Raw genomic sequence first — 12104 nt, forward strand, 5'->3', positions numbered from 1 at the left:
ACTTCACCAGCCACTTTAAGGAATGTTGTCATGGATACATAGTACCTGACCTCAAAATTTCCATTTCTCACTGTCTGGAGACACAAGTCTGAGACCAGATGTCAGTCTGGGCCCAGGCATGGTTTCCTCTGCAGTGTCCCACCTGGTGGCTGTCTTCACGTGATCTTTCATATTGTACACGCCATCTCGCATGTTTCTAAGTATATACAACTTGCCCTTTTCTTATAAGGACACCAGTAAGGTTTGATCAGAGCAAACATGAATGTTTTTATCTTATTTATTTATTTCAGGCTTTGATTTTAGGGCCACTCCTGGCATATCTGAAGGGCCTATTCTTGTCTCTTCCTGGTTGGGGGGTCAATCCTTAGAGTGCTCAGGGAACATGAAATGGCAGGTCCTAAACTGGGTAACCTGCATATATAGCATGTACTCAGCCTGCTGAGTGCTTCATCTCTTTCTGATATCTTGTCTTACTTTAACTAAATTAGCTCTTTAAAGACCCTATACCCTAATAAGTTCCTTTCTGAGATATTGGAGATTAGGGTTTCAACATATCAAAGTTATGGAACCCAATTCTATATGTAGTGAATATATATGTAAACCATGTTATTACTTTTAATTACATATACTAACATAAGCGATAGTGCAGCGGGTAGGGCATCCGCTTTGCTCGAGGCCGACGTGGGTTTGATTCCTCTGCCCCTCTTGGAGAGCCTGGCAAGCTACCGAGAGTATCCCGCCCCCCACGGCAGAGCCTGGCAAGCTACCCGTAGTGTATTCGATATGCCAAAAACAGTAACAACAAGTCTCACAATGGAGATGTTACCGGTGCCCGCTCCAGCAAATCAATGAGCAACAGGATGACAGAGCTACAGTGATACTAATATTCTTTGAGTTTCAGTTGCGTTATCACAAAATGTCTAAATTTAAGTCCTTCACAAAAGGGAAACTTAAGGCTGATGCTGTATTGGTCCTATTTGACGGGCAGATGGATTAGGAAAGCCTTCTTGTAGAAGGGCAGATATTTATTCTGGTAGGAAAATTTGTGCTTGGACAACAAGTAAATACAGAAATATCATGGTTTAACAATAACAAAGATATGTCTTCAGCTCAGGTACACTTTGTGTGACCACGTAAGTGAGCTTTGTCAAAGATAAGCAAATTATAACACTAGTTTAATTGGTGGATACATATTTTTATCGGTAATGTGCCACTTAAGTGGGGGAAAGATTTTAGTATGAACTAGTTTCCACTTTGCCTTCTATAGCACTTTCAAGGGAATAAGTAGACATTCTTGAGCTGGTAGAAACTATACTATTGCTTTATTCAAATTATTATAGACCAAGAGTAGGGACTAGCTTGGGCTTGAGAACCTACCTCGAGTTTGGCCAGTAATGAATTATTTGTACCTTTCACTCTACTGAATGAAGAAAACTAGCCTGTGAGGTTCCAGTGAGGACAGCACGTACTGGTCATGGAAAGCAGAGGAAACTTTGGCTCCATCAGTGTCGAAGAACAAATTGTAAAGTCCTGAAGAAAAATTAAAATATTAGAATGTTAATAGAATATCATGAGCCTGTAAAAAATTGGGGGCAGATAATAAACCATCAGTCTAAAATGCATTGTTATTTGATAAGTAATTTGATATTTATCAAAATATCATATTTTGAACTTCAGTCTTGATACATTTTAATCATAAAAAATAAAGAAATCTCCCACTTTGTAAGATAACACTATAAGTGATTTATTTGAATCATTCCACTGTCCTTGCTGAGATTTCTGGGAATCTAAACAAATGGACTAGAGGGAGTCATAAAGAAAGGTCACAGCAGAGGTCATCTTAAAAAATTACACTTAGAGAAATGCATTCACTGAAGCAATAAGAAAGAATTAAGCTCACTGTGTTACTGTGGAAATATATGATCTTAGTTGCATTTTGTTCTGAATTTTCAATTAAGTACAACAGTATCAGTCCATGAAGATGCAATACTACTCAAATATAATCAAAAGGGAATAATATACACTAACAAAGAAAACCATTTTGGGCTAAAATTGAAATTTGCAGTTTTCTGAGAAAAGTAAATTCTATCTTATTGGAATTATTTAAAAGTAATAAAAAAGGAACTTTGTGGCAAATATAATTAACTACTTTCCAATATTCTTTGGGGTTTTGGTGTTTGTTTTGTAGCATCTGATGTTACCATTGATTTTGAGAATATTATACACTAACAAAGAAAACCATTTTGGGCTAAAGTCAAAATTTGCAATTTTCTGAGAAAAGTAAATTCTATCTTATCAGAATGATTAAAAGTAATAAAAAAGGAACTTTGTGGCAAATATAATTAACTACTTTCCAATATTCTTTGGGGTTTTGGTGTTTGTTTTATAGCATCTGATGTTACCATTGATCTTGAGAATCCCTAATCTTCTTAGGTTTGGAATCTTGTATAAAAATATACTGAAATCATGGAGCCAGAGCAACAGTACAGTGGGTCGGACACTTGCTTTTCGTGTGGCTGACCCAGGCTTAATCCATAGCACTTCATATGGTAACCCAAGTCCCACCAAGAGTAATGCCTGAGCACAGGAACCAGGAATATGCCCTGAGAACTGCTAGGTGTAGTCCACAACCCAGAATATACTGTAATTACATTCTCTTTCTGAGAAATACTGGCTTAAATATACTTTTGAAAAGCAGACATATTAGTTATATGTGCAGGTATTTCAGAAGACTTGCCATTCTAAAACTGAACTCAACGGGATGCTTTCTTCTCATTAGAGCATATGCAAGGTTAAATGAGGTACCAGCTATCCAAATTTTATAGCAGGCTCATTCAGGAAGTGTGATGACTAATAAAATGGTGGTGACTATTCCGTTGGCTGAACTAGCAAGTAAAAGCAATTTAATTTTTAAACTAGAGATATGAAGTAGTGATATCTTCAATATTCCTTAAAAACAAATCAATCTTGCATGTGACTGACTTCAGTTCATTCCAGCATTGCTTAGGGTCCACTGAGCTCTGCCAAGGCATGATTACTGAGCACAGAGCTGGGAATAAATTCGGGACATGGTCAGCTGTGGCCCCAGAACAAAGCAAGCAAACAAACATAAAATAAATCAGTGACTCCTGTGTCTTGGCAATGAAGCTGATTGTTTTCTAAGTCAGAAGTACAGTGATAAATGAGACTGCTTCATTCCCCTTTTCTCCAGGGAACTAACCCTACCACTACTAATTTTAATGATGATAACAAATTGAGCATCATTACATAACTATCACTCTCTCTATAAATATAGCCTGGATTATTCTTTACAACAGTCCTGTGGGTACAGACTCTTAATTTCACTAATCATTCAAATCAATGCACAAACTAAAAGTTTAATTCAAAATAAGCAGTTAACTAGAAGTGGCTTGGATAGAACATCTTTAACTCCCTAAATGATACTTTCATCTATTCCGTTATGCTTTGACTCTAGTAAGTTGGAGAGCAGATTTATTTTCACTCCTTAGGTTCCATCTATGCATTCTAGGGTAGTCTGGCTTGTATTTGGATGTATTAAAATGCAGTGTTATGTAACATAAAAATGATAGCTCTGATGTTATATAACAGTTACTACACAGCGCTTCTTTTGTCTGTTGCTCTAATCCTGTATTACATCATGAATAAAATATGACTAAAAACATGAATTGTGAAACAGAGTTCTTAGCACACTAACTAAAGACTAAGAGCCTAGATGGATGATTTGTTAGTGTTAATGCATATTTAAATGTTAGCTACTACTATTATGAGCATGTTCTTAGGAAACCATAATGCATACTGGAAGAAAGTTCCACTCATTAAAATAACAATCTCAGGCCAAATCACAGTAGACTTAGGCTAGTGGATGTTTTAGTCATCTTGTCTAATCCTGTAACAGAAGCCTTCTCTTCACTGTCATAATCCTACTGGAATTTTATCTGGAGCTCTTTTCTGCTTTTGATTTTTAAAATTTTTTTTAGACTTACAAGCTTTCATGATTATATATGTCATACAATGTTCTAGTGCCCATTCTCCAACACCAGTGTTCCCAGTATCCCTCCCGCCACCCCCACCCCTCCCCACCCTCTGCCTCTGTGATAGGCACATTCTTACTCTCTCTCCCGGGTGTTATGGTTTGTAATAACTAATACTGTAATACTAAGCAGCCATCATGCTTGGTCCATAGCCTACATTCAGCACACATCTCCCATCCCGAGTGGGCCCTCCAACCATCATTTACTTAGTGTTCCCTTCTCTATCCCAGCTGCCTTTTCCCCCAGCACGTGAGACCAGCTTCCAAGCTGTAGAGAGATCCTCCTGGCCTCTATCTCTATTCTTAGGTGTTAGTCTCCTATTGTGTTACTTTATATTCTACAAGTGAGTGCAGTCATTGTATGTCTGTCCCACTCTTTCTGATTCACTTCATTTAGCATGCTATTCTCCATGTGAATCCACTTAGATGCAAATTTTATGATTTCATCTTTTCTAACAGCTACATAGTGTTCCATTGTGTAGATACACCAAAATTTTTTCAACCAGTTATCTGCTCTCGGTTACTTGAGTTTTTTCCCAAATTCTGGCTATTGTAAATAGTGCTGCAATAAACATACAAGTGCAGATGTCATTTCTACTGTACTTTTTTCTGGGATATATTCCCAGAAGTGGTATTGCTGGGTCAAATGGCTGCTCAATTTCTAGCTTTTTGAGAAACATCTATATTGATTTCCAAAAAGGCTGGATAGGTCGACATTCCCACCAGCATAAAGGAGAGTCCTTTCTCTCTGTACCCACGCCAACACCGGTTGTTTTTGTTCTTTTGGATGTGGGCCAGTCTCTGTGGTGTGAGATGATATCTCACTATTGTTTCAATTTGCATCTCCCTTAGTGATGAAAAACATATTTTTTCATGAGCCTTTTGGCCATTCAGATTTCTCCTTTGTTTGATCAATTTCTTTGAAGAATGTTCTGGGTATCCTTACAGGATATAAGTATTATGTTCATCACATTGAATCTGTATAATGCTTTGGGGAGTATTGTCAAATGGCAATGTTAATTCTTTCAATCTATGAGCGATAGCACAGTGGGTAGGGCGTTTGCCTTGCACACTGGCAGACCAGGTTTGATCCCTCTGCCCCTCTGGGAGAGGAGAGCCCAGCAAGCTACCAAGAGTATCCCGCCCGCATGGCAGAGCCTGGCAAGCTACCTGTGGTGTATTCGATATGCCAAAAACAGTAACAACAAGCCTCACAATGGAGATGTTACTGGTGCCCGCTCGAGCAAATCGATGAGCAACAGGATGAGAGTGACAGTGATTATCTATGAGCAGGATATGTGTTTCCATTTCCTCCTGTCATCTTTTGTTTCTAGAAGTCATGTTTTGTACTTTTGTTTGTACAAGTCCTCCGTAGGTAAGCTGATTCCGAGGTACTTTATTTTCTGAGGTGTGATTATGAACAGGATTGTTTTTTTTTCACATAACTTTCTTCTCTCTCGTTATTTGATATAGGAAAGCCTTGGATGTTGGGGAATTGATTTTATAGCCTGCAACTTTACTATACAAGTCTAATGTTCCTAGGAGCTTCTTGGTAGAGACTTTAGGGTTCTCTATGTACAGTATCATGTCATCTGCAAATAGTGAGAGCTTGGTCTCCCCCTTCCCTATCTAGATGCCCTTAATATATTTTACTTACATAATTACTATGGCAAGAAATTCCAGTACTATATTGAATAGAAGTCGTGAGAGTGAGCATCCTTGTCTTATCCCTGATCTCAGAGAGAAGGCTTTTATTTTTTTCCCAATTGAAAATAATGCTTGCTGTGGGCTTGTGGCGCATGGTTTTGACTACATTGAGGAAAGTTCCTTCAATTCCCATTTTGCTGAGAGTTATCATCATAAACAGGTGCTGGATCTTATCAAATGCTTTTTCTTCATCTATTGATATGATCATATGGTTTTTATCTTTTCTTTTATTGATATTATGGATTATGTTGATCGACTTTAGAATGCTAAATCATCCTTGCATCCCCTGGATGAATCACACTTGGTCGTGGTGTATGACTTTTTTGATGAGTTGTTGGATTCTATTTGCTAATATTTTGTTGAGGATTTCTAATCCATGTACATCAGGCATATTGGGCTGTGATTTTCTATTTGTGTGTGTGTGTGTGTGTGCGGTGTCTCTGTATGCTTTGAGTATTAGGGTGATATGTGCCTTATAGAAACTGTTTAGGAGTGCTTCTGTTTCTTCAGTTTCCTGAAAAAGCTTGAAAAGGACTGGCAAATGTCCTCTTTAAATGTTTGGAATAATTCACTAGTGAATCCATATAAGACCTGGGCTTTTGATTTTGGAAAGAACTTTGATTACTGTTTAAGTTTCCTTCATAGTGATAGGTCTATTCAGGTATTTCATATCTTCTTGGCTCAGACTTAGGAGGTTATAGGAATCCAGGAATTTATCCATTTCTTCTAAGTTCTCTTGTTTCATGCCATACAGACTTTCAAAGTAATCTTTGGTGATCTTTTAAATTTCTTTGGTTTCTGTTGTGATGTACCCTTTTCATTTCTGAGTCAGTTTTTTAGGGTTCTCTCTTTCTCTTTATCTGTGAGTCTTGCTAGTGATTTATCAATCTTGTTTATTTTCTCTAAGAACCAGCTCTGGTTTCATTGATCTTTCAAATTATTTTTTGGGTTTTCATATCGCTAATTTCTGCTAAGTTTTATTATTTCTTTCCTCCTGCCTGGTTTGGGCTCCTTTTGTTGGTCATTTTCTAAGATCTTAAGCAGTTATGTCAAATTACTTATGTACACCCTTTCTTCCTTTGTGATAAATGCTTGCGGAGGAATCAGTTTTCCTCTTAACACTGCTTTAGCTGTGTCCCACAAGTTCTGGTAGCTCGTGTCTGGATTCTCATTTGTTTCCAGGAATTTTTACATTTCTTCCTTGATTTCCTCTCTGATCCATTCATTGTTCAACATTGATCTGTTTAATTTCCAGGTATTTGATTAGATTATCTGTTTCTGTGTGTGATTGTCTTCTATCTTCAGTGTGTCATGGTCTGAAAAGATAGTTGATACAATGTCTATCTTCCTGATTCTATTTAGGTATGTTTTGTGGCCCAGCACATGGTCTATGTTGGAAAATATTCCATGAGCACTGGAAAGGAATGTGTGTTCAGTTTTGGGGGGTGGGGGGATGAAAAGTCCTGTATATATCTATTAGCCCTCTCTCTTCCATTTCTTCCTTCGAAGCCAGTACTTCCTTGGTGAGTTTTAGTCTTGCTGATCTATCAAGAGGTGATAGGGCAATGTTGAAGCCTCCAACTACTATTGTCTTGCTACCAATGTCCTCCTTGAAGTCGATTAGCAGTTGTTTTAAGTATTTTCCTGGCCACTCATTGGGTGCATATATGTTTAGGAGTGTGATGTCCTCCTGATGTACAAATCCCTTAATCATTAAAAAATTGCTTTCTCTGTCACTTCTAATCTTTTCAGCCTGAAATCTATGTTGTCAAATACTAGAATGGCCACCCTGGTTTTTTTGAAGGTGTTGTTTGCTTGAAAGATTGTTTTTGTTTTTTTTTTTATGTTTCAGTTTTTTTTTTTAATTTTTATTTTATCACCATGTGGAAAGTTACAAAGTTCTCAGGTTTATATCTCAGTTATACAATATTAAAACACCATCCCTTCACGAGTGCCCATATTCCACCACCAAAATCCCCAGTATAACCACCGCCTCCGCCCCCCACCCCCAACTATATAACTGATGAATTTCACTTCATTTTCTCTTTACCTTGATTACATTCCATATTGCAAAACAAAACTCACTATTGTTGTTGGAGTTTCCCCCCAAGAAAGACAGCCCTACTAAAGAAGCATTTGATAATTGGTTTTCCATTAAAAGATTGTATGTTTTCAGTTTTTAGAAAAGGTCGCGCAGCCGCATTAGGGACTGCATTAGCATTAGCGGCCACGCGGTTCGGATGTGTCCCAGTCCCGCAAGCCGGAGCCGTGTTACTTGCTGCTCAGTGTCGCCAGGGCTCCATCTGGAGAAGGTGTGCTGGCTGTACCTCCTCCGTCTGGATCCCTGGTGTTGCTGGCCCAGTTTCAGGTCCGGAGCATTTCTCTGGCCACGTTGCTCACCAGAATGCCTGGCCTCTTCTCTGTTGAATGTGGCAAGATGGCGCCGAGGGTGGGTCGAGGGCGTGACTTCCGGCGGCCGGGACCATTTGGAGATTGGGCTGGCGCCGCCCCACTCCAGTGAAAGATTGTTTTTCATCCTTTGACTTTGAGTCTGTGTGTTCTCTGAGCTGTTCAAACGTGTTTCTTGTTGGCAGCAGAATATTGGATTCAGGGTTTTTTAATATTTTGCCACTCTTTGTTTCTTTTTTTTTTTTTTTTTGGCTTTTTGGGTCACACCTGGCGATGCACAGGGGTTACTCCTGGCTCTGCACTCAGGAATTACCCCTGGCTGTGCTCAGGGGACCATATGGGATGCTGGGATTTGAACCCGGGTCGGCCGCCTGCAAGGCAAACGCCCTACCCGCTGTGCTATCTCTCCAGCCCACTCTTTGTTTCTTAATTGGTGCATTTAGACCATTGACATTGAGAGAGATTATTGTTATGAGGTTTTTCTGTAGAGGTTTGTTGTGCTTGTAGGGTTTTTCTTGTCTTACTATAGCCCTTTTAGTCCTTCTTTTAAGGTTGGTTTTGAGTTCATGAAGTTCCAGAGCTGTTGTTTATCCATGAAATAGAGTATCATTTCTTCGAGTTTGAATGAAAGTTTTGCCAGATAAAATATTCTTGGTGAGGCATTCATTTCATTGAGTCTTTTCACTATATCCCACCATTGTCTTCAGACTTGGAGGGTTTCCTCTGATAAGTCTGCTGTAAATCTAAGGGGTGCTCTTTTGTATGTGATTTCCTTCTTTGACCTTGCTGGTTTCAGTATTGTGTCTCTATCAGCGGTATCTGTCATTCTGATTATGATATATCTTGGACCCTTTTTATTAGGGTCTCTTTTAGCTGGTACTCTTCGGGCTCCTTGGATCTGGATGCCTGCCTTCTCCAGCTCTGGGAATGTCTCAGCACTGATATCTTGAACTGTTGCTTTTTCACTGTGGTTATCTCCCTGTCCTTCTGGTACTCCAATGATTCTTATGTTGTTCCTCTTGAACTCATCCCCTAGGTCTCTGATTCGCCGTAGAGCTATTTTGAGGTCTTTTCCCACTGTATGTTGCCTGTATGCTTTCTGTAGCTCATCCTCAAGCTCAATGATTCTGTCCTTGGCTCTTGTCATTCTATTTTGGCTGTTGGCACCCACTAAGATTTTAATTTTGTCCACCGAATCCTTTATTAGTGACACTTCCATTTGTAGCTTTCTTTTTTCTGCTCTCATTTCTTCCTATATTTTGTTGACTCTGTTCCACTGTTTCTTTCATTTCTTTAATTTACTGGATGCCTGTTCCACTGTTTCTTTGGGCTCATTGAACATCCTCAACATTTCATCCCTGAATTCTTTATCAGAGAGGTTATATTTGTGGGTATTCCCTGCTGAGGCTTCAGGGGTCTTTTCTTCATCCCCTCCTCATGGTAGGGATCTACGCTGTGGTAGTATGGAGATGGGTCCATACAGTTCACTATTAGTGACCCCTTATCGCTGCAACGGAGGATTCTAGATGGGCTCCGTTGAATGCTTTTTATTTTTCAATTGAAGTAATGTAGATTTACATAGTTATCTTTTTGTAGCATATTATAACTTTCCAAATATGCAAAATGCAGTCAGTACCAAAATGTCAATATCTTAAGTCACAGTACATTAAACCTGTCTCCCTCTTTATCTTACCTATCAGTACCCTTCATAAATATTTTTGAGATCTGAGTTCAAGGTTTTGTTTTCCTTCAACCTTGATTCATTTCTCTAGATCCCACCTGAGAGTAAGATAATCTAGTATCTAGAGCCCATTGAATCGCAGTTCCCTTGATAACATCCACTGAATTTATGTGTGCTTTATGATTTATCTCTTCATAGAAACCATGTTTTATTATAAAACTTGATACAAACAACCCAGTGAGGCTATCCATTGCCTTTTTTTCTCTAGTCAAATTTAGGAAGTTCACAGTGCAACCCACAGAAAACCACGCAATATGGTTACACACTCTGACTCCTAAGTCCTCTCGTCCAGTTCTTGCAAGGAACTTCTTCCATCGCCTGTTCTGTCTAAAGAGTGACTACAACCTTTCTATACATTGTTGCAGGGTGCTTTTCATTTATAGCATGGCGGGTAGGGTGTTTGCCTTGCACGTGTCAGGCCTGGGTTCGATTCCTCCCTCCTTCTTAGAGAGCCCAGCAAGCTACCGAGAGTATCCCGCCCACACGGCAGATCCTGGCAAGCTCCCCAAGGCATATTTGATATGCCAAAAACAGTAACAACAAGTCTCACAATGGAGACATTACTGGTGCCCGCTCGAGCAAATCAATGAACAGGAGGACAGTGCTACAGTGCTACAGCATTAACCTGGGTTCTGTGTGTGTGTGTGTGTGTGTGTGTGTGTGGACTTGTGTGTGTTATTGCATCTCTGTGTGGGGGTGTACACGTATAACTGCATACTTACTTGGAAACGTTTTCTCTTTTCCCCTAGACGATCAATAAAATACTGCTTCAGTATGCTGCAATTTTATCGAGTGATTTCAGTTCCTATTGTGATAAAGAAAATGTGGTAAGTGGGGCCGGAGCGATAGCACAGCGGGTAGGGCGTTTGCCTTGCATGCGGCCGACCTGGGTTCGATCCCCGGCATCCCATATGGTTCCCCCAAGCACTGCCAGGAGCAATTCCTGAGTGCAAAGCCAGGAGTAACCCCTGAGCATCGCTGGATGTGACCCAAAAAGCAAAAAAAAAAAAAAAAAAAAGAAAATGTGGTAAGTAAGAACATTCTGACTTTCAGTTCAGAGGCACTTCTTCAACCTAATAAATAAGCAAGGGAAAATGTTTTTCTCTTTTTTTGTTTTGTATCAAATGATAAGAAATGGGAATATCAAGAAATTGCCTAAACTGGTTGCAGTACAGAACTCGTAGGATCAAGAGCATCTTAAGGCTTGCCAAGTTGTATTTTTCCATCATAATAAGGGAAAAGCTTCATAAAAAATTGAAGACCCACATACTCATAAATCACTGGAACTGAGAACTACGGAGGTTAACATTAACATAAACTAATGTAATTTGGGTGCTACCTCTAAAGTAAAAGAATTTACTTTTTCAGCTTTCAAATAAATTGAAAGTTAACTTAAGAGATAATACTTCTACTCTGAGTTATTAACTTAGCTTATTAATTTTAGATGATTGAGAAATTGAGAAGTAGCTTAGATTTAGTTCAGTGGAAGATGAAATATTTCTTATTCACCATATGTAATATTAGGAAAAATATATTGGTCAAATAATAGAAAGAGAAAAGCACTGAAAAACTGACCTAAATTCTGTATAATGACGTTAAAAATGAAAATCTTTTCACTCATAAAAATCAGTTTTATTAGGCAAATATAAAAGAAGATCCTAATAAAATGTAACAGTGTCCTTTCTGAAGTGTCACTGACCTCTTCCTGACAGCTCATTGAGTCCTGTTGGGTCTTAAAGGTCCTAGAAGATTGATTTTTCCCTTAAATTAACACCTGTCCAGAAATTGCATAAATTATATCAGCATATATTTCCAACTTTCATTGATTACAAATAGTCTGAGGAGACAATTTATTTGAAGCATATATTTTAATTAAATGTTAATAAGAGATAAATAATAATATATTTTAAATCAAATCCATCCTAGAAACTTTAGTAAGGATTTAGTTTAAGTGGCGAGATAGTACAGCAGGTAGAACATTTGCCTGACACATGACTTACCACCTGGGTTTAAACCCCAGTGTCACATATGGTCCCCTGAGCACTGCCAGGAGTGATTCCTAAGCACTTCCAAGAGTGATATCTGAATATAGAGCCAGTAATAAGCCTTGAGAACTGCCAGGTATAGCACCCCCAAAACAAAATAAAACTATTACTTTATTAGATAGTCAAATTTAAGACTATTATGACTGAGGTT

At 38.7% G+C, this 12104-nt stretch overlaps 1 protein-coding gene across 1 annotated transcript in view; it reads left to right on the forward strand.

Moving 5' to 3' along the window:
- UNC13C (unc-13 homolog C) overlaps positions 1–12104 on the forward strand; it is a 473794-nt gene that overhangs the window by 354492 nt on the left and 107198 nt on the right. Inside the window, exon 22 of the mRNA XM_055126062.1 lies at positions 10658–10735. Within this exon, the coding sequence (XP_054982037.1) occupies positions 10658–10735 (78 nt within the window). The remainder of the gene's footprint in view (positions 1–10657; positions 10736–12104) is intronic.

Source organism: Sorex araneus, chromosome 2 (genome assembly GCF_027595985.1).
Source record: "Sorex araneus isolate mSorAra2 chromosome 2, mSorAra2.pri, whole genome shotgun sequence".
In the NCBI taxonomy this organism is placed as follows: domain Eukaryota; kingdom Metazoa; phylum Chordata; class Mammalia; order Eulipotyphla; family Soricidae; genus Sorex; species Sorex araneus.